At 46.3% G+C, this 26,721-nt stretch overlaps 2 protein-coding genes and 1 long non-coding RNA gene across 3 annotated transcripts; all 3 read left to right on the top strand.

Annotated features, from left to right (window-relative positions):
* Positions 1-161: 161 nt before the first annotated feature.
* LOC147828590 (uncharacterized) lies at positions 162-26,678 on the top strand. Its single transcript, XR_015450629.1, has 3 exons — positions 162-1,203; positions 25,566-25,675; positions 26,547-26,678. It is a non-coding gene; the product is annotated as an uncharacterized LOC147828590 (long non-coding RNA).
* On the top strand, positions 3,531-8,205 carry LOC147828592 (olfactory receptor 6B2-like). Its single transcript, XM_087209566.1, has one exon. It carries the CDS (start codon positions 7,267-7,269, stop codon positions 8,203-8,205), a length of 939 nt encoding a protein of 312 aa, XP_087065692.1. The 5' UTR covers positions 3,531-7,266.
* On the top strand, positions 17,144-18,499 carry Or6b2 (olfactory receptor family 6 subfamily B member 2). Its single transcript, XM_087209567.1, has one exon. The coding sequence runs from the start codon at positions 17,180-17,182 to the stop codon at positions 18,116-18,118; it is 939 nt and encodes a 312-aa protein (XP_087065693.1). The 5' UTR covers positions 17,144-17,179; the 3' UTR covers positions 18,119-18,499.
* Positions 26,679-26,721: the final 43 nt, after the last annotated feature.

Genomic DNA, 26,721 nt, shown 5'->3' with positions numbered 1-26,721 from the left:
GACCTTCCCCAAAACATTCTGGAAGACTTGTATTTGGTGTTAAAACTTGGGATTCTTGCCCTGTATACTTTCCATTGTGATCGTTAACCCCCCAGAACTGAGGTCCAGAACGCTTCCAGGTAAAATACCTAGTTATCCCTCCTTCAAGAGAACAGAAAAAATATGAAGATGCAGTTCATTGGGAAATGGTAAATTACGTAAGCGTTCCACGTTGTGCAATGAATTTTGTTTCTTCTTGGAGCATTCTGCCGTTTCTGGCTTCCTATTACTGCATTCTACTTTCTGATCTCTGTCTACAGTGTGTTTGCTGGTGTCGCCTTGACTCCCGGAGGCTCTGCCAGGGAAGCGGGTCAGTGTGACTGTGGGACGTGACAGGACCCTGCCCCGTGTCCTGGGATGAGCCCAGCCTCTGTCCCCGGCTGCCCCTCCTTGCTCCCCACCTTTAGCTCGCTGTCACGCAGAGCCAGTCATTCTTCCGTCTACTCCGTGGGCTGGGTCCTGGTGACCTCCTCCCCTCCAGGCTGAAGCCGCTTCCTGCTGCCCTGCCCTTCGCTGTTCTGGCAGGACCGGTCCCCAGCTGCCTCTCACACCTCCGGGTCCCCAGTGTGGCCTTGGCCCTTCCTTCCCCTCACTCCGCCTGCGTGCCCAGAAAGCCATGTGTTTCGTTCTCACCTGCCTCAGACTTCGCCCAAGGGGCACCTGCTCCTTGGTGCTGCCCCTACCCTGGTCACCAGCCACGCCCACTCGGACCTCCTCAGCCCTGCCACTTACTACTCTTCATGTTCTGAATCATTTACTTACATATTATGAACATTATTTATGTTCAAGCTTCTGCCCTGCCTGCACTAGAATCTGTACTGCACTTCATGGAAGGGGCTGGGTTTTTTACTGATCTACCCCAGTTGTCTGAAGCAATGGCCCCGCAGAGCGGTGCTCCGTAGAAGACCCTTGATTCCACGGTGATGGTGCCTCTCCCCTGAGCTTGGCACCCAACCCCAGCCTCCAGGCCAGCCCCACCGTCCCGAGCTTCCTCTGGATGCTATCTGCACAGTGCCCCAGCAAACCCAGCAAGTCCTTAGCTAAGTTCTTCGTCTTCCTGTCACTCCGCAGTGCATTTTCCCTTCTGGACTCAAACCCTGCAGAAGGTGGAAGACACTGCAAAGGCCCCGTCTCCAGACATCTGAGACCAGTGCTGGGAGCCCGGTAAGGCCTGGCTTTGGTTCCCCATCTCCCATACCGTGCCTATATTCTGCCATGGGTCAATGGTGCTACTCATTATTTTCAGTCTGTATTTTATTAAATGATCATTTCAACTTTTATTATATTTCCTCTGATACAAAATAGCAAGTCTTTCTCATGATCTTCTCTCTTCTTCCTGAATGGACTTGGCCATTCCCATCTGTTCATACCTCTAGATGACTGTAAAAATTATTTCATCCTATTTCAAGAAAAACAAAACTTGATGGGATTTCAATTAGAGCTGAGTTAAATTTCAAGGTGTGTGTGGAGACACTGACTTCACAGTATTCTTTACTTTCACTCGAGAAGGTTCTAATTAGTGATCACTGGCACAGAGGAGCTACATTTTTACGTCCTTTCTGAAATTCCTTAATCAGGATAGTGTTCTGGATTTTCTAGGCTGAGAATCATGTGGGAGTAACACCAGTTTTCCTATTTCTCTCTCCCTTTGAGGTCGGTGGCACAGTGGAGCAGGATTACACAGCAGCAGTTGCAGTGCAGAGCCTGCCCGAGCCTGGTCTGGGTGGGAAGAGAGTGGTCCTGATATTTATAGTGGCCCCATAGGCTGTTGCTTAAGACACATGATTTATACCATTAGGAGAAACCGATTTTTACAGGGGATAGATTTTAGGCACAGCCTTTTCAGCGTGACCAGACTCGAAGATCCCTGCGGTGGATGTGCTGACCTTGAAGCCTCGTGCCCTTGCCCTGCTGCTGGGGGGCCTGGGCTCCCAGTGTGTGGCAGGGCTCTGGCCTCGGATTTAACTGTGACCACGGGGGCAGAACTAGACGCTGCTGGACATGCTGTTCCCTGTGTGCATGTCTGTGGGCTTTGCCTTAGGAGTTGGCTGTCTTGTAGAGTGAGCTGGGAGGACCTCCGGGTGCTCTGAGACAGGGCTGGCCCTGCCCAGGCAGGAGGTCTGCAGGCTGAGGCCCGGACGCATCCTTGCACTCCATCCTGGGGAGGTCCGCTTCTGTTATCACCTCCGTCAGTCTCCTCCAAAAGAGCCCTTCTACTGAGACTTTAGTGCTCACCCTGACAGACTGCACTGCTGAGCCCCAGCTCTCCATGCCCCTTTGTGCTCATCTGTAAGGGAACGCTCTGTGAGGCCGCTGAACAGCCCCTTCGAGGTGTGGGGCCCGAGCCAGGCACCCCGTGCCTTGTCAGCCTCCACCTGCAGGTCAGCTTTGTCCTTCACCGCCCAGACCCTGTTTGCACATTTATTGTTTCCAGTTCTCCTGTTACGCAGTTAGGCAGGGGCTGCTTATCTTACTCTTCACCAGTTAGCCTATTGCTGCTTTTCATCAATGTATTCCTAAGTCATTAAATTGATTTTGCTTTCCCTTTTTCCTACCCCTTCTGCTTTCCTCATATTTGCTTTATGATACTTTTTTGTGTGAATTCTTATTTTTTCCTTCTTTCTGATTAAACAATGAAAACATTTAGTGCTAAGTTTGCCAGTGACACCAAGGATTGCAAATCCAGCCCAGTCACATGTGTGCAGTGTTGTCATTTCTGTTATTTCCTTGCTGGCCAGGGGACAGGAGGGTGTGTCCTTCCATTTCCATGTAGCCAGGAGTTGGATCTACTCTGGTTGAGCTGATTTCAATTTTTTATCCCATTGCATATATAAAAAAGGGGAATCTATGATTTCTATTTTGGAGAAATAGTGAACTTTGTAGATGTTATTATGATTATTTCTCCAAATTTTCTATGGGCCCAACTAAAAAAAAGGATGACTTCAAGATACTGGGTTTAGTAGCCCTGAAAGCAACATTCTAAATTATCCCAGGGATTTAGCTCAGTGGCACCGTGCCTGTCTCGCAAGCATGAGGCCCTGAGTTTGATCCCCGTACCAAAAAAAAATTATCCTGTTGGTGAACTACGTCTTTATTTGCTTTGACTTGTGAGAGATGACAAGGAGAGAGATGTGTATTGAAGTCTGCCTTTATTTCTACCTATTTCTCCCACGATTGTCTGATTTTCTGATTCTATGTTGAGGTTATGCTGTTCAGTAAAAGACATATAAGTGCGACTCCCCATTTGAGGCCTTGAATTTGACTTCATCAGACATAAATTATGAAATCATGCTGAACCTAAGCTTATAATTTCAACCTGAGTTGAAGTTTTTAGTTCTTCATCTTATACATTTTGTCTAATAGATTATATTTTTTCATAAGTTGGGAGTCTTTTCCTTTTGCCTTTCAATTTTAACCAAGTGATATTTTTCTTACTCTAGTCAGTTTTATGCTTAATTTTAAGTGGTTTTTTTTTTTTTTTTTTTTTTGGTACCGGGGATCGAACTCTGATCCTTCTGCTTGCAAGGCAGGCACAGAATCACTGAGCTAAATCCCCGGCCTCAATTTTAAGTGTTTTTATTGTTTATTTCTACATTCTTTTATTGTTCTCTCATACTTGTAGGATCCACATCCTTTTAAACACTGTTGTTCACATTTTTTCAAGAACTTATGTTACTTGAACTAAACACTTTAAGGATAAAATCTAGGTCTTTCTTTTCCTCCTCTGAAAATGAAACAAGACACAGTTTGCGTGTAATAGTCTTGGCCTCTCCAAGGTTTTTTCTGTGAATTTAAACCCAGTCTTTCTTTTCCTCCAAATCGGTATTATTATTTTCCATTCTATGTCTTCTTAGGTGACAAGGGCTGACATTTGCATTTTGTTCTGTAACAGATGAGACCCGGCAGGACTGAGTGTGGGTTTGTGCAGGCTGTTTTCCTTCAGGGCACTTCTCTCCTGCATTGATGTCCTCTGCAGGGAGTGGGGCCTGCTGCTGTATCCCAGGTTGCTGGCTGTGACATCTGAGTGTCACATTGAGGGCGGGCTTGTAAGCGCCCCCTCTGGACAGGTGATCCCAAGCCAGTCTCGCCGCACCCCCTGGGTTGGCTCAAGTCTGGCATGAGCTCTGATCACATCCTGCTTGCCGGCCACAGCCATGTCTCTGCTGTTCCCTGGACTCTCGTTTGTTTGCTGAAAGCAAACACTAACCCAGTTGACCTTCCACTTTATAAAATACGCTTTATTGCCTCTAGACCCTTTAGGATGTTTTCCTCTTGAAGCTGTAGAACCACCCTGGCCTCCCCTGGCACCTGGCAAGGCCTTTGTCCTGCTCAGAATGCCCCACATCCCTGGCCCCTCCTGTGCTATGGGAGTCCCTGGGCAGGAGTTTGGAGACATCTTCCTTACTCTTGGAGCTCGGCGAGTCCTTCACTAGCTTTCTGTGTCAGGAGCATCACCCTCTTTTTCTATGTTTCTTAAGTAATTTCTGTGGGACTTGAGAACTAACAAGAGGGGGCAGATACCAGTGCGAGTTCCCGATCTGTCGCTGTTTGCTGGGCCAGCGTAGTGCTGGCAGACTCCTCCTCTCTGTGTGTGTCCCACCCAGGGTCTGTGGGATCCTACAGTGCCCTGGGAGCTGCTGTCGGGGCTCTGGGCTGTGGTGATGGAGGCACAGTTCTGCCCTCAGAGTGTGCAGCTGGCTCTTCGGGTGCCAGACACAGCCAGCAGAAATGGAAGCAGGAGCTCTGTGGTGGAGGTTGGAGTGGGGGACGGGAGCTGCAGTGGAAGTAGCCAGAGATAGAGGGGCTGTGGGAGCATCCAGCTGTCAGGAGAGAAGAGCAGGGCCAGGTGTGCACTTGCTGCAGCTCCGTGGCAGACGCTGTTAGCGATGAAACTGCTTTGTGTGCAATCAACGCCCTGACAAGAACAGCTGTGTGGACTGCTTCATTAATCCAGCACCCGTGCACACCGTTGCTTCCATTCCAGGAGGCCTGCTCCATGCAGCATGGCCAGGTGCCTGACAGTTCCTGCGTCCACACTGTCCCCAGCCTCTGCTACCTCCATCTTGGTCCCTCGGATTCCTAATACTTTTCCTACTTGTTCATGCTCTAACACACACCAACAATATATTTCTATTTCATCTTTTGGGTTTTCTTTCTGTATTGTCATTTCTACACTATTTGGAGAAGACAAATGCTTTCATTATTTTTCTGAGTTTGTCTTTCAACTCTTCGTTTTCAGGTTGTTCTGTGCAATATCACAGTTGGAATTTTGGCCACATTACAGGCATATCTTAGTGCAACACAACTGATTCCCCTTTATTCACTTAAGCTATGCGTGTTCAGTATAGATTTGGAATGATGGTTTAAGAAAATGTTGACCTTTTGAATCCAGCCCATAACTTTTTCTTTTTAAAGGAGAATTTGCTATTTAAAAATAAGTCACAAATCACTTCTCAGCCTTTTGGCTAAGATCAAGTGTAAAAATAAGTCACAGATCAACAGTTTGAATAAATAATACATTCACATGAAGCAAAATTCAAAAAGTAGGGAGGGTTTACCATGCAAAGGTCTCCTCCACACCTGTGTCCCAGGCACCCCTCTCCCACGGGGCGGCTGCTCCTGGTTGGGGCTATGCTTGAGGCCCAAGTGCAGTGCTGTGTCGCCCTTTACTGTGCACTGCTCTGGGCTCTTGCACCTTCGCTATGTATTTCGGAAGACCCTGCACACCTGTAGAGCCCCAGTGCCCCCTAAGGCGAGTATGGCAAGGCATTGTCACCAGCTTGGGGGGCACTGGGAAGCTGGCTGCCATGAGGTGAACAGGCTCCTCCACCATGATCTCCAGCCGAGGGTCACACCAACAGAGCCAAACAGAGCCAAAATAAACCTGTGCTCTTTTGAGTGGATTCTCTTGGTCATGTTGTCACAGTGACAGAGCCGACTGACACAGATCTGCCGTTTCTTTTCAGTGCCCTAAGTGTTCTGTGGGACAAGTGTGACAAAATTACTCAGCCAGTCCCAGTAGATGGCTTACTCATTTAAATATCCCTATATTCCTTCCTTAGAGAGCATTCTCTGCCTGCGTTTTTTACAGCCAGTTGGTGTCTGAAGGCACCATCCACTGTACCTGTCTCAGTGATTCCTAATGTGCAGCCGGCACTGGGGGGTTCATGTCCTCTGTTGTTGCTGTCTCCTGAGGAAAGTGGTGGCCTTAGTGTTAGAAGACCCAGGTGTGCCCAGTGCAGCTATGACTTTGCTTGAGTCCTTGAGCCTTTCCCTTCCAGTCTCAGAGTCTCCCTGTGAGAATGGAAGCAGGAACCTCCAGGGCTGTGGTAAAGGTGGAGGCGGCAACTCCTGTTACAGCGCTAAGCACACGTGGTGAGCAGGGATGGCCTCTAGCCCATGGAGCCTGGCGCTGGAGACCTCTGCTTGATGCTCCTGACATGCACTGAGCGGGCCAGGCTCCCACGCCTTCTCGCCCGACCCATCACACTAGTCCTGTGTGGGTGGGACGGAGGCTCCTGCTCAGCTCGAGGCCTGGAGAAGGCTCCACAGTCCTCCACTCGGCTTTGCCAGGCAGCTGTCGGTGTCACTTTCTCTCTTCTGGAACAGTGTTTGAGCCTCTCCCTTGCTTGATGTTCCCTCTGATCTGCAGAGTGAGGACAGGGCCACCTCCCTGCTGTTCTTGAAGATGCAGCCCTGGGGAGAGCCTGATTGTGAGGTCTGGCTGAACTGGACCTACTCCCTATCTTCCTAGAAATCCCACTGATCTCACATCCCCTATTTTAAAAAATCAGAATCCAGACCAAAGGTGAACTATCTGCTTAAGTAGGAAGAATGGTCAGATGCGCAACAGTAACCCAGGTGGCAGGGGGCAGTCACAACTCATGACCTGGCGAAAACCAGGTGAGATTGCTAGGCGTTCCCTATGTGAACCGCTTTTTCAGGGTTCCAGTTTGTACTCGAGCTGCAGTTTCACCACCAGCATGTCATGCTGCTAGGGCAGGAAGCGGGTATGGGGCTGAGTCCGAGCACAGAGTGAGCGAGAACCTGCACATCTCATGTCCGGTGCTCCACAGGAGAACTGTTGTTCTTCTCCCCTGCTGCCCATGGGAGCCAGGTGGCCCCTCGCTGGCCAGAGCTTGCCTGCAGGGCTCACCCTGCATTCTCCCGCTCTGCTGCCCTTCAGCCCATCACCCTTGCTCACCGATCTTTTGCAGGTGCACAAGGATGAGGGGGGAGAATGTCACCAAGGTCAGCACGTTCGTCCTGCTGGGCTTCCCCACGGCCCCCAGGCTGCAGTACGCACTCTTTCTCCTCTTCCTGGTCACCTACCTCTTTGTCCTGGTGGAGAACATGGCCATCATCCTCACCGTCTGGAGCAGCACCTCCCTCCACAGGCCCATGTACTACTTTCTGGGCTCCCTATCCTTTCTAGAGATCTGGTACGTGTCTGACATCATCCCCAAGATGCTGGACGGCTTCCTCCTGCAGCACAAATGCATCTCTTTTGTGCGGTGCATGACTCAGCTCTACTTCTTCAGCTCCCTGGTGTGCACTGAGTGTGTGCTCCTGGCCTCCATGGCCTATGACCGCTACGTGGCCATCTGCCACCCGCTGCACTACCAAGTCATCATGACCACGGGGCTGTGTGTGCAGCTAGTGGTCTTGTCCTTTGCCTGTGGCTTCACCATCTCTGTGATCAAGGTCTACTTCATCTCCAGTGCCACATTCTGTGGCTCCAATGTCTTGAACCACTTCTTCTGTGACATTTCCCCCATCCTCAAGCTGGCCTGCACAGACTTCTCCACCGCAGAGCTGGTGGACTTCATCCTGGCCTTCCTCATCCTGGTGTTCCCACTCCTGGCCACCATTCTGTCCTACGGACACATCAGCCTGGCTGTGCTTCACATCCCCTCGGCCACAGGGCGCTGGAGAGCCTTCTCCACCTGCACCTCCCACCTCACTGTCGTCACCATCTTCTATACAGCTTTGCTTTTCATGTACGTCCGGCCCCAGGCCATTGATACTTGGAGCTCCAACAAGCTCATTTCTGTTCTGTACACCGTCCTCACACCGATCTTGAACCCCCTGATCTACTGCCTGAGGAACAAAGAATTTAAGGACGCCTTGAGAAAGGCTTTGGGCTTGGGTCGAGTGCCACTGTAGGCGAACATACCTTCTGCTCTTTTGGAACATCATTTGAGACTATGCAGCCTGTAATGAGGCTGTTTTTATTTTCTCTATGGAAATTCTTTGACTTGTAGTGCAGCATTTATTTAAAAAATTACTTCCACACTTGTTTTTCTCCTTCAGCTCATGAAAGTTAATATGATGGATATTATTGGTATTATAATTCCATGATCTTTATTTTATATACAAGCAAAGCAAGACTTGGTCAAGTTTAATAAAATTTTCTGACCTTTAAAATTACCATGCAATTTTAGAAGACAGCAAAACATGCCAAGTCATGTGAGGTGTGATAGTCTTCAATATGTTTCACTTGACTTTAAGGGCTGCAGTATTGATCCATGTGCCAAAATAAGCTTGAAGATGCCCAAAAGCAAAGTGTGTCTGGGAATTGTAACAGCACATAAACTTCTGTTTCAAACATAGAAAGCCTGCTCTCTGATAGTTCTCAGAGATGCCAGCCTCTGCTTTTTCCCTATCCTACAGCCAGTCAGCTGCTGAGAAAGCACGTTTTATTACTGTTTGAGGGGGTCTTGGCTCGCCTTTGATGCACGCAGATTCCCAGGCAGGTGGGGGACCATCCTTTCAAGCCCAAGTTTTCCATCCATCACTTAGGATGGCTGCAAACTGCTAGTTGCTGCTGTTAACACATCATATTCCTTTCTCTTGAGAAATTTCCTCAGTGTGTTTGGTATCAGTGTCTAAAGAAGCAGCGGCATCAGTCACCGTTTAAGTTTTCCGTAGTAGCAAAGTCAGGGTAGAGATCAAGAGAGAGACAGACAGGGCAGACTGTCTGTTCAATGCCAAACACAAGACCAACCTGAGCAGAAAGGTGATCTAACGCTGCACAATGGAGTGTTTCTGTGGAACATGCACTTTGTCCATCTCAGAAAGTGCCCTCTCTGTCTGAATCCCTGGGGGTCTGGTTGGCTAAAAAAATCCAAAGGTTTTCCCCTCAACTTATATGCTAGTTTCAAACTCCACACTACAGGTAACTCCACCACTTCCAAAAGTAAGCCCTCGAGAGTCTTACTGAATTTTTTTCTCATTGGTAACTATCTTATCTTTTCTATTTTAAGTTGGTTTTAATGTGCATTATTGATGATGTGGGACTCTGATCATGTGTACTATTTTAAAGACTTTCAGAGGAAGCTATCAAAAAAAGTAGAAGTGAGCCAGGCCAAATAACTGCATTTGAGGCAGGGAACACGCAAAGCTGAGCAGGCAAATTCTCTGCAGGCCCAGTACAAGCCCTTGCGGGTTGGAACAGGGGGCCACTTCCAGGTGTTCAAGAAGGTATCTGTTAAGGTTGTTCACCCATAAGTCTGCATAACTCCCGAGTAAGATCCAGTGGGGAAATTACTTTTTTGTGGTCTCTAAGCATGCTATAAGGATGCAGAACCACATTCAGTGAAAAATGAGCCTATTGGGTTTAATCCGGTGACAGTATACACAGAATTATCTGTGTCCACATAGTTCTGAGGTTTTCAGTGTACAATACCTGCAAGCTAAATATGCCTCTTGTTGACTTCACTGAAGCAGGTTTTCTGTATTTGGTAACGATTAGGTTATTAACTGGAAATGTGCGGGTGTTGATCCTCTGAATTGAGGAAAGTGAGTATCAGTGATGTCTGTAACATCAAGAACAGTTTTCCACTCTTCCTTTGGGTTTTCAGAGTGTCTCTCATTGGGAACATGGAGAGGCATTGGCATGTGGGGAGCTGCTTCCTGACTTTTTGGTGTCAGCTACAGTAGCTTTCAAGTTAAAGCTACCCACTGACACAATGCTATGAATTGCCCCATAGGGAAAACAAAAGGATCAGGACAGCAGGAAATGAGGGGAAAAGAATAAGGCTTTCAAGATGGCAGAGAAGTCTTGATCTTTGACCTTCTGAAAACCGCCTGGGATGCCATCTGCTTCTACAGAGAAGCTTCCTGTTTTAGTCATTTTCTAATCACTGAGAAATGATACCCAACACCCACAAAATAAAGGATAAGTCTTTTACTTTGTCTCATAGTTACCATCCCTAGTTAGCTGGCTTCAAGGCAGAAAGGGCATGGTGGAAGGGTCTGGGCAGAGGAAAGGTGCTCGCATCATGGTGGTCAGGGAGCAGAGAAAGAAGGGAAGAGCCAGGAAGAAAGGTATAACCTCCTAGGTCACAGCCCCTGGGAACCACCACCCACCAGGCCCATCTGCTACCAGCACATTGAGCTCTGAACCCATTTGTGGATTAATCTACTGGTGACTAAAGTGCCACCACAGTCCAATCACCTTCAAAAGAGCAACTACTGAGCACATGAGGCCTTTGAGGATATTCTATATCTAAATTGTAACATTTCATCCCTGGCCCCCAAAACGCTTATGCCCATCTCTATGCAAAATGCATTTAATCCATCTCTAAGAATGGCCAAAATTTTAACAGTTCAAGCATTGCTGAAAAGTCCAAGTCTAAAGTCTTCTCTGAGACTCAAGGCAAACTGTTAGCTGTGAGAACCTGTAAAAATCAAAAGAAAGATAAATATTGTTGATGTGCAATGGCACAGGGTAAATATTCCCCTTCCAAAAGGGAGGGACAGGAAGATAGAAAGAAATTGGACCAAAGCAAGACCAAAACCCAGCAGAGCAAATATTAGGTCTCATGGCTTTATGTCTAGCACCTGGGGCAAGTTTGTGTGAACCTTGATTGGCTTGGTCTGCCCCGACCCTATGGCACTGCTGGTTGAAGCTCTCATGGCTCCTCTTTTGTGGTGGCTCTGCTCACTGCCTGTGGCCCTCCTCAGCAGAGATTTCGTGCTCCTGACAACTCCAACTTCCTGGAGTTCCACTGCACTTTTGGTTTCTCTCTCATGGCTTCATTCACTGCTATCTTCAGGGCACATTTCCTGGTTTTTCAGGCCTTCATATGAAATCTGGGTGAAAGCTTCTCAAACCCCACAACTCTTGCATTCTGCATGCCTGTAAAACCAGCACCACATGGATGATGCCAAGGTCTACTGCCCACTTCAGCAGTAGCTAGGCCCCTTGGATTCGGGATGCAGAAGTCTTTAAGTGCCTGGATGGCTCAACACTGAGAACCAAATCCCAGGGAACCAATTCACCAGGTTACCCTTTTTGAGCAGGATACCCTAGGGTTCTCTTATCAAAGCAAAGTCTTTGAATTTTGTGCTCTTGAACCTGTGAAGGACAAGATCTTGCTGATTCTTGAGATGCCCTCAAGCCAGCTCTCCTATTATCCTGATGTAAAGTACCTGGCTTCACTTTCATACGAATTTTTTAAATAATCAAACTCTCTTCTGCTCCAACTTTACAGGTGCTTTCTCTTTGGGCAACCTGAAAACTTTTTAAGTGAGATTTTTGGTTTTGATTTTTAGTATAAAGCTGGCTAAAAGTCACCATCAGTTCCCATGCCACAGCCTGAACACTGTGCTACCTTGAAATTTCCTCTACCAGACTCATTTGTCTTCCACCTTTAATCTCAGTCTCTTTCCAAGTCTCAGGACTTGGACAAAATGTAGGCACATTTTCTGCCAGAGCATAACATGCATGGTCTCCAGCCCAACTTCCAATGGAATCATTGTTCCCAACTAAAACCCCATGAGCCTGGTATTTGCTGTCTGCATTTCTATGAGCTTTCTGGTCTTCTGAGCTCACATAAATCTCCCAATGAGCTTTGCTTACAGCTCTAGGGCTTTTTTAGATGGTATTTCCATACCTTTCCAAACTCACCCCATGAGTCAGTTCCGAAGGCTTCCACCCCACATGGTCAGGTAGTCACAACAATGACCCCACTTGTCTGGTACCAAAATCTGTCTAAGTTATTTTTTTAATCACTGGGACAAAATACTCAACATCCACATCTTAAAGAAGGAGAGGTTTATTTGGGGGTTCACAGTTTTTAGAGGTTTTAATCTATAGTCAGCTGGCTCCAAGGCAGAAACAGCATGGTGGAACATCTACCAGGCTCTACCTCCTAACAAGTTATCTATAGCACCCCATGATCCAACCACCTTTCCAAAGCCTTGGCTCTGAGCATATACCACTTCCCCACTCAGCTTTGCCTCAAGGGCTCCAGCAGGTGTACAGATCTAGGGTTTTTGAGTGGACTTATGAATTGTGAGTTTTCAGGTTGTGAACTTTTACTCAAGTATAAGTGGCTGAAAATTCCTGAATTTGATAGCATTTCCACAGCACAAAGAACTTGTAAGCAAAGTTGATGCCCTAAAATCCAGTGAAGCTTCTGCTAATTTTCCCGTTGCTGCTACTGCTTGTAAACAGGATAAGCCTGGGCTGCTGGGTTTATTTGCAGAACACAATATGTGATGTGCCTATGTTGTGTCCCCATGTTCTTGAGTTCCATTCATAATAAACAAGGTGAAAGGTTTTGTGTAATTTAGGAAGCCCTATGGCTGAGTAATGAAAGGCCACTCATTTGGCTAAAAGCGTGCCCGTGGCTGTCTTCCCAAGGTAAGGCCTCTGGTCCTGCACCTCTAGGGAGCTCATACAGTCATGAGGCCCTTAAAGAAAAATTCAGGACCCAGCATTTGAAGTACAAGAAAACTTCTTAATTGTCTTTTGATTGCAGGTCAGGGAAGACTTAAAAAGCTTTTATTCTCTCAAATGATATAGAAATCCCTCAACAGTCCATTCATGTCCCAAATGTGCACTTTTAAAATTGTTTTCCCATTGATGCCATGTGACCTTTACATAAGAGTTGGTGTAAAAGGTAAACGGAGCCAAATTCCAGGCACTCCTTGGTGAGGGAATGTAACAATTGGTCAACTACATACCGATAAGAGCGAAATTTACTGGAAACTGTTGGGTTGTAAAATCTTGATGCAGTGCTTCTGAAAAAATGGGAAGTGGCTTCAGTAAACCCTACAGCTTTGCATTTCTAGATCAGTTGTTGATTTTTCCAAATAAAAGCAGACAAGGTTCAGCACTCTTTTGTCCACTGGAAGGCTAAAGATGGCTGGGCAGAGGTCCATCACTAGAAATCACTTTGAATCAGCGGGAGCATTAAATGGTAAGGGATTAGGTCCCAGCACTAACAGAACCCTTGGCATCACTGCTTTACTAATTGCCTATAAATCTTAAACAAATCTCCAACCTTCATTTGCTTTGTTTAACTGGTAAGTCTGGAGTGTTACCACAACTGGTATGTAGAATTGTAAGTCCTTGTTTAATTAAATCTTCTACCATTGACAAGAAGTCTAGAATTCCCTCATTCTTTAATGGATATTAGGGGCATTTGGGCAAAGGTTGAGAACAATCTATTTGGACTTCTAAATAGTCTACATTTTTAAATCTTCCTCTCTCAGTTGAGGCATAGGCCCATAACAATGAAGGGTTTTGGAAAATAAGGGCACAGCTGGGTCAGGACGAGAGAACCCTCCCCTGTCAACACCCTTCTCTGGTCACAACTAATTGAGTTGCTCATTCATTCATTCATTGATGCCTTCATTAATCTAGGCTCTAGAGTTACAAGGAACAAAACAGACAAAAATCTCTGTTCTCAAGCAGTGTACATTCTACTAGGAGAGAGAAAGATACTCAAAATAGGTACGTAAAAAGCTCAGAGTGAGGTTCAGAGACACGTGCTAAGGAAGAGAACTGGAAGAGCTGAAATCAGCTGAAGAAGGTCCCCAAAAGATACGCCTGTGAAATCTGAAATTTGTGACTGTGCCTGTGTTTGGGCAACAGTCTTTGCAGATGTTATCAAGGATCAGAGGACGAGAGGTTGCTGTGGGTATCGCAGTGGCCCTGTGTAGTGACAAGGCAGGAGGGGAGTGTGGGTGTGCAGAGGGCAGGGCCCTGTGACCAGGAGGCAGACGTCAGAGCGAAGCCACCACAGGCCAGGGAGCCACAGAACCTGGGAGAAGCGGGAGGCAGGTTCTCCCCTGCAGCCCAGGAGACTAATCCAGGGTGGGCATGGGGACTGAAGGAAGGGAGGGGGAGAAGGAGGGAGAGGGGCTGACATGTGGAGGAATTGCTGCAGAGGGAGCAGCGAGGGCAAAGGCCAAGGGAGACGAAGGGGACCAGCTTGAGGAGCATGGTGCATGGAGGGCCCCTGGATGGAATTAGGCTAGAGAGAACAGAGGGGCGGGGCCACTGAGACCAAGGAGAAACTGAGGCCAGATGGAGACCAGCCTTGTGGTCCGTCAAGTCCTTCCCTCTGAGTGCGGGGCTGAAGAGTCTGAGCAGGGTCAGGCCTGGGCCTCCAGGGCTCAGAATGACCTCAAGTGCTCTGACTTGACCCCCACCTCCAGCCCACTGAGCCAGGAGGCAGACACTGGCCTGGTTCTCCACACCAGCTTCCATGACTCTTGCTGAGCATGGGCCTGAAGATGACCAGGGAACAGGGCGTCCTCCTGTGGGGCCTGCCGGAGTCACTACCAAGGTGGTCGTGAAGCACTAGCCAGGGCACCAGCATCAGCTCTGCTGGCTTCTGGGTGTTGCTGCCAGGGGGCAGTGGCCCTAGGGGTGCAGACCAGCTAATTGGCAGTGTGGGCAGCTTCCGCAGCAGCTCGGGGTAATTGGGCCCTGGAGTCCCTGGGCTCCAGCAGAAAAACCCACAACTCTCCCTCCCTGGCACCTGGGGAGCCCACTTCTCAAGAGCCTGCTCAACCTCACCTTGTCACCGTGGCCTGCTTGGGAGTTGCTGGACACGGGCAGGAGCCACTCCTCCCTCCTGCAGCCCACTACAGCCTTCAGAAGGGAGGCTGACCCTCCAGGTAGGGCCCAGCACCTTCTGTGCACCAGAAAAGGGCTCATTTCCCTGTGATCTTAGAGTCTGTTGTACACTTGGTCCCATGCAGGTGTATGTGTGGTGCTGTATGACACCCCACTAACCCGCTCCCCAAATCCAGTGAGGGGCAGAGACTCACCTCTGTGGTCTTATTGCCAGCACCCAACATGATGGCTCAGAGTGCTTTATAAATGGCCCTTACATCTGTAAGTACTGTGCTGAGGTGCATCGCCATAAATGATAGAATGCATCCCTGGGTACTGTGCTGAGTACTTATTCATAGGTACTGTGCTGAGTGTGCATCTCCTTCCTGTACTGAGTGTGTGTGTCTGGGCACTGTGTTGGTGAACATCTATGGGACCTGTCTTGAGTACACATCTGCGAGTATTGTGTCCAGTGAATGTTTATGGATACTGTGCTATGCTCTCGTGTCCAGCGTTACATGTAGCCTTAGCCAGCATCCTTGCTGCACTGAGCTCCCCTTGTAGTGAGGGTTCCTTCCCTGTAGGAGCCACGCATCAGAGCAAACCGCTGCGGGTATAAAGGCCCAGGAGAGGGGTGCAGGACCCTCCCACAGACCCCAACTCAAATCCCCTGGGGTTTCTTAAAGGACTTGAGTTTGAATTCCTGGGGACACATGTATGAGGAGAGGCTGCTGGGCTCTCTCATCAGAACCAGCTGGCCTGTTGTCTCTCTCCAGGAGCCAGGGAGGTGCGACCCGGCAGGGAGACCACTGTAGTCAAAGCAGTGTCAGACTCTGGGCGAGGAGGCCCGGAGGACAGAGGTGAAGTCACATGTGTGGCTCAGGGCACAGTGCCACCTCGCACCTGGGCAGCCTCCCTGGCTAGTAAGCCGTTCGCCTCAGGGGAGCTGGACAAAGGGTCCCCGCGAGCTCTGCACACTATCTCTGCAGCTTCTCTGTCAGCCTGAAATTATGCCGTGGGGCACCCAAGTGTGTCTCTGCCAGTGCTGCCTGGGCCCCATCCTCTGTCCATCTGCCCATGTGCTCCCCTCCAGGGAGCATCTATTTCTGCTTGGCCTCCCTTTGTTGGTCCATCTGCCAGCCTGTTCCTATATGTAATGTTTAAGGTCAGGACACTCAAGCCACCCACCCTGGTCTTGTGTTTGTTCTTATCTCTGCTTCAGTACCAGGAACCCTGGCTGGGCTGTGCTGGTCTTTGCCCACCCACCTGCCACCTGCAGGAGCCAAGACCAGGCAGTCAAGCTGGGAAGGCTCCACCCTCGCCGCCCAGGGCCCAGCTGTGCCCGCCCTACTGCCACTGCAGCTGCAGCCTGACCTGTGCTCACCTGATGCTGTGTTCCTGAACAGGCCTGCCCTGGGCTTCCCTCCCTGAGTCTGCATGGGTGGCCTTGCCTCATCTGTGCCCACTGCAGCTGTGGCCCCCCAGGGGTGTGCCGTTTCCTGCTGCAACACCAGCCCTCCCTGTAGCACTTCCCCAGGTGTTGCCCAGGCCTTCTCTGCCCTCAGTGTTCCCATGGCTGACTTGAGCTGGCTTCCCACCGGCCACTCTCCTCTCTGGGCAGACAGTGATGTCACCATGAATTGTGAGTGTGTGTGAGTGCACGTGTGTGTGCATGCACATGTGGGTGCAGGGGCAGCAGCTGGCCACACAGACCACAGCACTCTGCAGTGGCTTCTCAGGCCCTCACGCTCATCAGGAGGCGATGGGCACAGCCCCCAGCCATCCTGCTTGCCTTCTCCATGGAGACCTTCCCATGAGCCAACACCACGGCTGAGAGCAAATCCTGGTCTTGCCATTTCTAAATTAAATTACATAAGCATTGTCATGATTGTGATGATTGAACTGGCAGCTGGAGTGGATTGTGGTCACAGCTGGGAACCATGGCATGCCTTGTTTGGAAAATAAAGCCCAAACCCACACCAGAGACAGAAACTAGTCCTTGTTCCCACTGGCCATGAAGACAGACTGAAATCCTGCACGCTTCTCCCTCAGCAGACCTTCTTCTCCTGTCCTGCTTCCTTGTTACATCCAAACCACACACACAGGGCCTTCTCACTTTGAGACCTGGAAGATGAGCAAATTATTACTTTTCCCTGCTGCCCATGGGAGCCAGGTGGCCCCTCGCTGGCCAGAGCTTGCCTGCAGGGCTCACCCTGCATTCTCCCGCTCTGCTGCCCTTCAGCCCATCACCCTTGCTCACCGATCTTTTGCAGGTGCACAAGGATGAGGGGGGAGAATGTCACCAAGGTCAGCACATTCGTCCTGCTGGGCTTCCCCACGGCCCCCAGGCTGCAGTACGCACTCTTTCTCCTCTTCCTGGTCACCTACCTCTTTGTCCTGGTGGAGAACATGGCCATCATCCTCACCGTCTGGAGCAGCACCTCCCTCCACAGGCCCATGTACTACTTTCTGGGCTCCCTATCCTTTCTAGAGATCTGGTACGTGTCTGACATCATCCCCAAGATGCTGGACGGCTTCCTCCTGCAGCACAAATGCATCTCTTTTGTGCGGTGCATGACTCAGCTCTACTTCTTCAGCTCCCTGGTGTGCACTGAGTGTGTGCTCCTGGCCTCCATGGCCTATGACCGCTACGTGGCCATCTGCCACCCGCTGCACTACCAAGTCATCATGACCACGGGGCTGTGTGTGCAGCTAGTGGTCTTGTCCTTTGCTTGTGGCTTCACCATCTCTGTGATCAAGGTCTACTTCATCTCCAGTGCCACATTCTGTGGCTCCAATGTCTTGAACCACTTCTTCTGTGACATTTCCCCCATCCTCAAGCTGGCCTGCACAGACTTCTCCACCGCAGAGCTGGTGGACTTCATCCTGGCCTTCCTCATCCTGGTGTTCCCACTCCTGGCCACCATTCTGTCCTACGGACACATCAGCCTGGCTGTGCTTCACATCCCCTCGGCCACGGGGTGCTGGAGAGCCTTCTCCACCTGCGCCTCCCACCTCACTGTCGTCACTATCTTTTACGTGGCCATGATTTTCATGTACGTCCGGCCCCAGGCCATTGATACACAGAGCTCCAACAAGCTCATTTCTGCCGTGTACACAGTCCTCACACCCATCTTGAACCCCTTGATCTACTGCCTGAGGAACAAAGAATTTAAGGACGCCTTGAGAAAGGCTTTGGGCTTGGGTCAAGTGCCACTGTAGGACAGTTACCTGTCCTAGAATCTAATTAGTGGTGACACATCTTCTATGGACACTGATGCTCTTTAACTTTTTAAATGAAATTTTTAAAACCTACAGAACTGTCCACCATAAAACCCTTCATCTGGATAGGTTTTTCGAAAAGGACCTTACTCATGGAACCACCTCTCAGATGGATCAGGAAACAGGAGCTTCTTTCTTACTTCTCTGGTTGCCTTAAAAGAACCACTGTCCTGACAGAAGGCCAGATCAGAGTTCAGTGTTTTGAGGATTTTGTGAATGTAATGTAATCATGAAGCCTTTATACTTTTATGCTTAGCTTTGTTGGTTCAACATGATGCGTAGGGACATCCCTGCTGATTTTGCATGTGGCAATAATTCATGTCTTCTCTCTGCTGTGTAATGTGCATATACATCAACATACGTTTTTGTACTTTATTGTTGATGGACTGTATTACAGATGCTGTCTATTGTGAATAATGCTGCTGTAAGCATTATAGTTAGTGTCTTCTGATTAGTATGCACACAGTTTGGGAAGCTACATAAAACTGTACCTTGGCTAGACATAAGCACATTTGGGCTATGCCTAAAATTGCTTCAGTGTAAGGTAGGTGAACAATCAGGCTCAGTAGAAACTGCAAAACTGTTATTCAAAGCAGCTGCACTACTTTTCAGCCTCACTAGCAGTACTGGAGAATCCAGTAGCTCCACAACCTTAGCAACACTGAGTATTGTAAATGTAGCTCTGTTCAGCCACTGGTCCTGGGTTGTGACGATGTCTCGTGGCTCTCATTTGGTTTCCCTCAGGAACAAGTGATACTGACTACCTTTCTCACATTTAGTGGCCTGTTGTCCTTTCAGATGTCCCTGCTCTGAAGTACCTGTTCACATCTTCTTTTCACACATAGGAGTTCTTATTTATGCTGGACCCAAGCCCTCCACTGGCTTTATTTATGCAAAAACCTTGTTCCATAGGTGGGATTGTCTTTCATTCTCCTAATGGTGTCTTTTGATGAAGAGAAGTTCTTTTATTTTGATGTCCAATATGTACATCTTCCCCCCTTATAGTTGTTTATTTTCCACTTAGGGAATGTCTGCCTCTCTAGAGGTCACAAAGATCTCCTGTTTCATGCTAGAAGCACTATTGTTTTACCTTTTGTGTTTAAATCTGCGTCCTATCTGAAATTAACTTTCATTTTTGGTATGAGCTGCTCCATTTGTTTTATGTGGACATCAGATTGACCCAGTACCCACACACTGTTCATCGAACAGTTCATATTATTCTTCTGCAGTGTCAGAGACCAGATGGCAAACCTGCGCGGTTCCTGTGTGTGGACCCTGCCTGGATCCAGGGTTGCTCGCCCATGCCTGCTCAGCTCCTCGGGGCTGCAGCAGTGTCGGTCAGCTTGCTGTGCATCCACATCCTGTCCAAGGTCACTTTGGCTGCTGTTAGCACTGCCTGAGTGGACAGATAAACACTGCAGAGTCCACTTGTCAACAAAAGAATAACTTGTTGGGTTATTGTTGGAATTGTGCTGGATCTATAGGTCAATTTGAAGATAAATGTCATCACAATTATGAGAATTTTCATCTGAAAACAAGACGTATCCCTGTCTTCATGTACAATTCCTTCATATTCAGTGCCTCAATATTATTTTGTAGTTTTTTGGTGTAGGAGTCTTTCACATTTTTCTGATATTTTAATTGCTAAAAATGAATTATAATGCAAATAGTATCTTTTAAATTTTAAATGTGTATGTTTTACTCCCCCCCATTAAGTTTATTGGTACATTTTAGGAATAAAATACATTCACACACATCATTGGGATCTTGTACCTTTACATGATGTATCTTGGTTCTTTTTTTTCCCCTTCCCCTGCCCTCTCTTCACCCCCTCCACCCTTCCCTATTTGCAAAGATTTTGTTTCCATTTTTTTCATTTTCTCATATTTTTTCCCTTCTTTCTTTCCCCTACCCCTCCCACTTCCCCTGCTCTTCTAGACCTTTACTTCCTATTATACAATATCAATTATACATTTTTAAATTAAAATATCAAGACCTAGGACACATTACCACAGATTTTACAGAATTTAAAAGGATATAGAAAGCATATTTCAAAAGTCTGTTTTGAAATAAATTTGACAACTTCTAAGAAGTACCTTGGAAGACAAATTAATGAAACTAACTCTGGAGGAAATATAAAATTTGAATAGCACCTATTAAAGAAAGTATATTCCTAGCTTGAAAACCTACCTATATGACAACAGGCTCATATACATTTTAACTATAAATTATATCAAACAATTAAAGCAGAAAAAAGAAGGAACATTTCTCCTCTCATTTTAGGAAATCAACATTGTGCTAACCCTAAAACTGGATAAAGATAATAGAAGAAAAAAGTATGACCATGGATAGAAATTTGTTTAACAAAACAAACTATTAGAAGCCAGCTCTGGCAGTAAGTAGAAAGTGGTTTTGTTATAAGGATGGCAGTGTTGGTTCAGCATTGGAAGATCCACCCCCAAAAGTCATCATTTTAACAGAGGAAAGGAAAAAGCCATATGCTCCTGTCACTAGTTGGAGAAAAAGTATTGGACTAAATTCTAGAGCTGTTCATGGTAAAAGCTATCAGGAGACTAGAAGTAGAACAGAACCTTCTCAACAGATCAAAGACATGTACTCCATACTTCCAATGAGAACGCCTTATATGAATGGAGAAGATACAATGCTTTCTCCTTAAGGTGGGGAACAAGGGCAGATATGCTTACTCTTTATCTGTCCATTAAACTTTGAAACCTAGGCCCCACCAAAATAGTCTGGCAATAAAATGACACAATTAAGATAGGATTGGCAAGGTAGAAGCAAAATCTTTATATGTACATGAAATGATCGTCTACAGAGAAAATACTAAGAAATCTCTAGGAGCCCCTAGAACTTGTATTTGAATTTAGCAGGATTAGAAAACGCAAGGTATATATAAAAATTCAGGTCTGTGTATACTTGCTATAAATGAAGAATTGGACATTGAAATTTAAAGTTATGTAAGAGTACAAAGGACCTAGAAAAGTTAAAAAAAAAAGCAACAACAAAAAATGTGTTGGAAGACATTTAGTGCCTAATTTTAAGACTTCTTCTAAAGCTACAATAATCAAGACAGTGTTGGTGTAAAGAAAGACACATAGATCATTGGAATAAAACCGAGAATCTAGAAATAGAACCACACATATATGGTCCACTGAGTTTTGAAAGATTATTTACCATTAGCATTTTATAGAATATAAACTCAATTCAAGAGCCAAGGAAAAGACAGTGTTTTCAGCAAACGGCACTAGAACACCTGGTATCCATATATAAAAAATTAACCTCAACCCTTTATTTCCATACATAAAAATAACTTGAAGGGATCTATAAACCTAAATATGAAAGCTTAAAAGTATAAAACTTTAAGAAGAAATTATAAGGGAAAATGTTTATGAATTCAGGGTAGGCCAGAACTACCTAGGATACAAAATTCATGATGTATAAAAGAAAAAAATTGATAAATGAGATTCCATCAAAATTTAGAACTTTAAATGACATCATTAAAATGAAAAGCAGTCCTTAAACAGACCATATTTACAATACATATAACCTATGACCAGAATATATAAAAAACTCTTACAGCTCATTAATAGACAACTCAATCAAAAAGTAGACATAAGAAGATGATAGCCAGTAGAGCACAAGGAAAGGTGTGCAACTGTAGAATCAGAAAAATACTAATCAGTACAATAACAAGATTGAATTGTACACTCATTAGGGAGATGAAGTTAAAAGTTTTGAAAGCCTTGTCATGACTTTTTCTTTTATGGATTCTCCCGCTTTGCATTTAATTTGTCACCCCCAATGGATTCATTCTGCTGGTCTTCCTGGGGTTGTGATCCTCATTGTCTTTTCCGAGGATATTGTCTAAAAGTTTTTTGAGTGCTGGTTTGGTATTCATGAAGTTCCTGAGGTGCTCTTTATCATGAAAGTATCTTATTTCTCCATCAATTTTGAAAGATAGTTTTGGAGGGCATCTTAATCTGGGTTGGAGGCTGTTTTCCTTTAGGGCTTGAAATACATTACTCCAAGCTCTTTTTGCCTTGAGGGTTTGCATGGAGAAGTCTGCTGTGATTCTGATGGGCTTTCTTTTGTATGTGATTTGTTTCTTTTCTCTCACTGCTTGTAGAATTTTGTTCTTCTGTTGGGTTTCTGGAATCCTAACTATTATATGCCTATGTGTAGATTTTTTAAATCAAGGCTAGCTAGAGTCCTATATGCCTCACTTATCTGTATGTCAAGTTCTTTCCCCCTCCTTGGGAAGTTTTCTGCCATCACTTCTGTGAACAGTTTTTTTTATGTCATCTGTACTCTCTCCTGTTTCTTCATTGACTCCAGTCAGTCTTATGTTATTCTTTTTTGCATTGTCTAGCAGCTGCTGGATTGATTTCTTGTGTTCCCTTACAATTTTAAAGCAATTTTTCTTTCCCTCCTCACTAATTGCAATCTTATCTTCTATATCTGAAATTTTATCCTCACATTGGTTCATTCCGCTGTGCAGACTTTTGATGGAGTTTTTAATCTCCTGGAAATCTATTTGCATCTGTTTTATGGATTCCATTTTTTTCTTATGTTGGGATTCCATCATGTTCCTCAGATCCTCTATTTTTTTATCTGTGTCCTCTCTAGATTTATTAATCATGTCTTGCACCATGAGCAAAATCTTTGCTGTTATCTGAGTAATTATTTCTGATTTCATTTTTCCCAGATCCTCTTTTGTTGCCAGTTCTGAGAGTCCAGGTGGTTGAGTATCAGATTGTTCCATCTCATTTCCCTTTGGGGTTGCTGTAGGTGATCCAGAAGTCTGTTTATGAGGCTTGTTTATGTGTCTTCTCATTTCCACGGTGAGGGGGTGCTTCTGGTGCCTGTGCAGCTCACCTTCTCTGCCCTAGGAGCGTGGGATGGTGGTGGGGGAGCTTCCTTCTGGGTGCTGGGACCGGCTCAGCTTCTCTGCCTGTTTTACTCTTTTATGTTTGTGCTGTAGTATAATTTTTTTAACTTTCTTTGGGAAATAATTATAGATTTATAAGAAAATGTAAACTATATACATGGGGGGGCCTGTGTGCCCACCTTCCTGTCCCCCGAGCAGTACCATCTTGCCTGACTAAGGTGCAGTGTCAACACCAAGAAATCAACTCTGTTACAACATGCAGAACTTGTTGGGTTTCCACCAATTACACATGCATTTGTTTGTGTGTGGGTGAGCGTGTCCATAGCTCTAAGAAATATATCACCTGTAGGCCCAGGGATTTAGCTCAGTGGTTCCACTGCCTGCTCTGCAGGTGCAAGGACCTGAGTTCGATCCCTGGTACCAAAAAAAAAAAAAGAAAGAAAGAAATTTATCACCTGTGCAGGAAGCCTCATGGCTATCACCATAGTCACGGTGAGAGCATTTCCATCACCAACAGACCCCCTCATGTTATTGTTTTGTAGCCACAGCCCTTCTTTCCCAGCCTTTAGCAGCCACTAGCTTGCTCTCCATTCACCATAATTTTGTTATTTCAAGGATATTGAATGCAAAGAAACATGGTATGTTAGCCTTTTGACTTTGGTTTATTTCCATTCCACATAAATCCCTTCAGACCCATCCAGGTTGCTATCTGCATCCAAGGTACTTTCTTGGAGTTGTGGCATGTATCGATTTCTCGTTCTCTTTTATTCCTGAGTAGTTTACCTCCTAAATGTGCTTCTCAGCTTGTTTAACCATTTGGCCTTGGAAGGACATCGGATTTGACTCCGGTTTTTGCTTATTATAAATAATTGATTGTAAGTAAAGCTATGATGACATTCATGTACAGGCTTTTGTGTAGACAGAAGTTTCCAGGGAGGCAGCAAGAAAAGTAGCACCAAAGAAGGTGATTGAACAACATTAAGGTCTAGATCAAGCCACACCTGCAGCCAGTTATGTGATAAATCTCTATTGCTATGAGAGTTACATTGTTTGGCTTGTATTTCTAACTACTACTAACATAGCAAGTATTTTGTGATACCTCAAATGAAGACTTGAAAGGAACATGCTTAGGGGATTTTTATACATGTACATTATATAAATATAGATTTACTACTAAATTTTTACATTGTATGTGATTCAGGATAATGCATGTAGAATATTTATATTATTGCACTTGAAAAATGACTTCTATTGATGCAAAAACGCCAAACTTTGTCTCTCTTATGAACTAGTATTGAATTTTCTCGTTTTCCTTACTATAGTTGAGATTACAGAATTGCTCAAGTCAAAGCATGAGGATTATGCTTCTTAGGACATGAATTTCTCATGGAGCTCAGTTAGAAGAGAATCTCCTGTGTTGCTTTCTCTGCTAGGATGGGGTGAGGACAATGTTTGGGTTGTGGCCTGCTCTCAAGGCCCCGTGGCAGGAACTTCAGAGGGAGCTGGACATGAGTGGTCTCACTTCTAGCAAGATTTCAAACATGGTTCACTTCTGTGGGCCAATAGCTCGATTCACAGTAAAGAGATTATGTTTAAATGCAGCTTTTTGGTTTTAAAAAAGTTTTGGGTGTCGGTTAGTAAATTTAACCTTTGGGTTTTTACCCTACACAAGGAACTCCTCAGACCCAGCACTTTGGCTAGACTGACAGGAATCCATGAAGTGCTACCTGGCCAACTCGAGTGGATTCTTTTTCCTCGGCTCTCCTTTCCCTGAGGACTTCTTATTTCATTGTCCCTGCTTCTAAATCAGCTCTCTTTTGATTTGTGGATGTTGAGGTTTGTTGAGAAGGAGGGTGAAGCAAAGTTTGAAGAATGAAATTATAGTGTGTTAGAGTGTGGGGGAAAATGAATCATATTCTTCCCTACATAGGGTACAACACTGTGAGGTTCAGTCTTCAATCGAAGGCACTGCAGTTCTAAAACAGTTCTTCGTTTCTTTCTTGAACAAAATGTAAGCTAGTGTTAAGAAATTAAAGAGAAATTGCTTGTCTGTCTACTTCAGCTTTGTTTTCTGCCCATTTCATACTGCTGTCTTCTGTGCTGTAATTCAGTTTTTATACCATTTCTGTAAAATTGGTTGTCTTGTAAATATCTTATAAAGAGTTCAATTGTAAATAAACTATTGTGGCTGTTTACAAAAAGTAGCTTGGGAAATATTACCCCTCACAATATTTACAGATATTGTCAGTGCTCTGAGGAGACCTGCCCCAGCAGACTTTGCTCCATCAGCCTTTCTGGTGCAGCTGGGCTCTGGACGAGGGGTCTAGGAAGGAGGGGAGGCAAGGTGTGCACAGTGCAGGGTGGGTGGAGCTCCCAAATACAGCAGTGGATAATAGTTCCATTGGGTTGAGATATTGGGCATACTTTATGACAGAGGTGCCTGATACTTAATTCAAAGTTATTTTCTGTTTCCTACAGAAAACAAAGATCCCTTTCTTCATCATGTGATGTGTAAAAGCTGTCACTCATGAGAACCTTGTCATGTGACAGAGATAAGGGACAACTGAAGGAAGATGCAAATGGAAATGGTAATGAGGCAATCTCAAGGGGTGGTCCTTCTCCCATTATCAGAATTCTTGGAAGTGCTGGAAAGGACAGTGGCTTTCCAGAGACACAGAGATGTGGGGGAGGCTTTGTGTTATCTGATTTGGACAGTGAGTGGTGACTCTAGGGGCTGGAGGATTTAGGCTACCTTGTTACACCTGTGCACAAAGGCAGATCTACAGAGCTCTGCGACCACTGTGGTGCATCGGGAGCTTTGCGCGGGCTGGGACACAACTAGTGTCTGAATCATTTTCTTGTTACTGGGACAAAACACCAGACACCCACAATTTAAGTAAGGAGAGGTTTATTCCGACTCACGCTGCAGTTCAGAGGCTCTGAGGCTGGACGCCATGGCACAGGGCCAGGCAGAGGAAGAGCTGCTCACCTCATGGTACACAGGGAGCAGAGAGGAGAGGAGCTGGGAAGGGAGATACAGCCCACAGCGAAGTGACCCTTTTCTCTCCACCTCCAACAGCAAGTCACAGTCCAAAGTCCCGCCTCTGAGTGTCTGAGGCTGTGGAGGGACATCCAGAAATAAACCATAACAGCCAGACAGGATGAACGGAGGCCCTCGGCCCTCAAAGTGTAGTAGCAAGGACAGTGTTTCTCCCTTTGTGCCCATCTGCATGACAATTAGCTGGAAGCTTCTGGGGGCCACCCAAGGTGAACCCGAAGCCTTGCAGGTGCTAAGCAAGTGCTCTACCATTGAGCTACACCCGGCCCTGGGAATCTGTATTTTTAACAAGCTGTCCTTCTCCAGTTAGAGAAACAGGCATGGAATCAACCTTAGTTGTCACAACTGCATCCCCGCTGTTCTACAATTCTGTGCTCATTCTGAGATTTTGAAAATCGCAGGTTAAATGGAAGAAAAATCCTGAGGAACACGAAGATTTGTAGAAACTCTTGCAAACAGAAGGCCTTGGAGGAAAGAAGCCTGGGTGGGGAGCAGGTTCCCCCAGGGCCCACTCCGTAGCCCTCATCCCACTGGATACCATCCCAAACTCTGGGGGGGCCCCGCCCCGCCCCCGCC

Source organism: Heterocephalus glaber, unplaced genomic scaffold (assembly GCF_053883595.1).
Source record: "Heterocephalus glaber isolate CG9 unplaced genomic scaffold, H.glaber_assembly_v1.0 deba00001004, whole genome shotgun sequence".
NCBI lineage: Eukaryota > Metazoa > Chordata > Mammalia > Rodentia > Bathyergidae > Heterocephalus > Heterocephalus glaber.
The sequence above is the reverse complement of the archived record's forward strand: the minus strand, read 5'-3'. Positions and strand labels throughout refer to the sequence as shown.

What these genes read in the sequence shown, in the direction of transcription:
- LOC147828592 (XM_087209566.1), top strand. Translation starts at nt 7,267, where the DNA reads ATGAGGGGGGAGAATGTCACCAAGGTCAGCACGTTCGTCCTGCTGGGC.
- Or6b2 (XM_087209567.1), top strand. Translation starts at nt 17,180, where the DNA reads ATGAGGGGGGAGAATGTCACCAAGGTCAGCACATTCGTCCTGCTGGGC.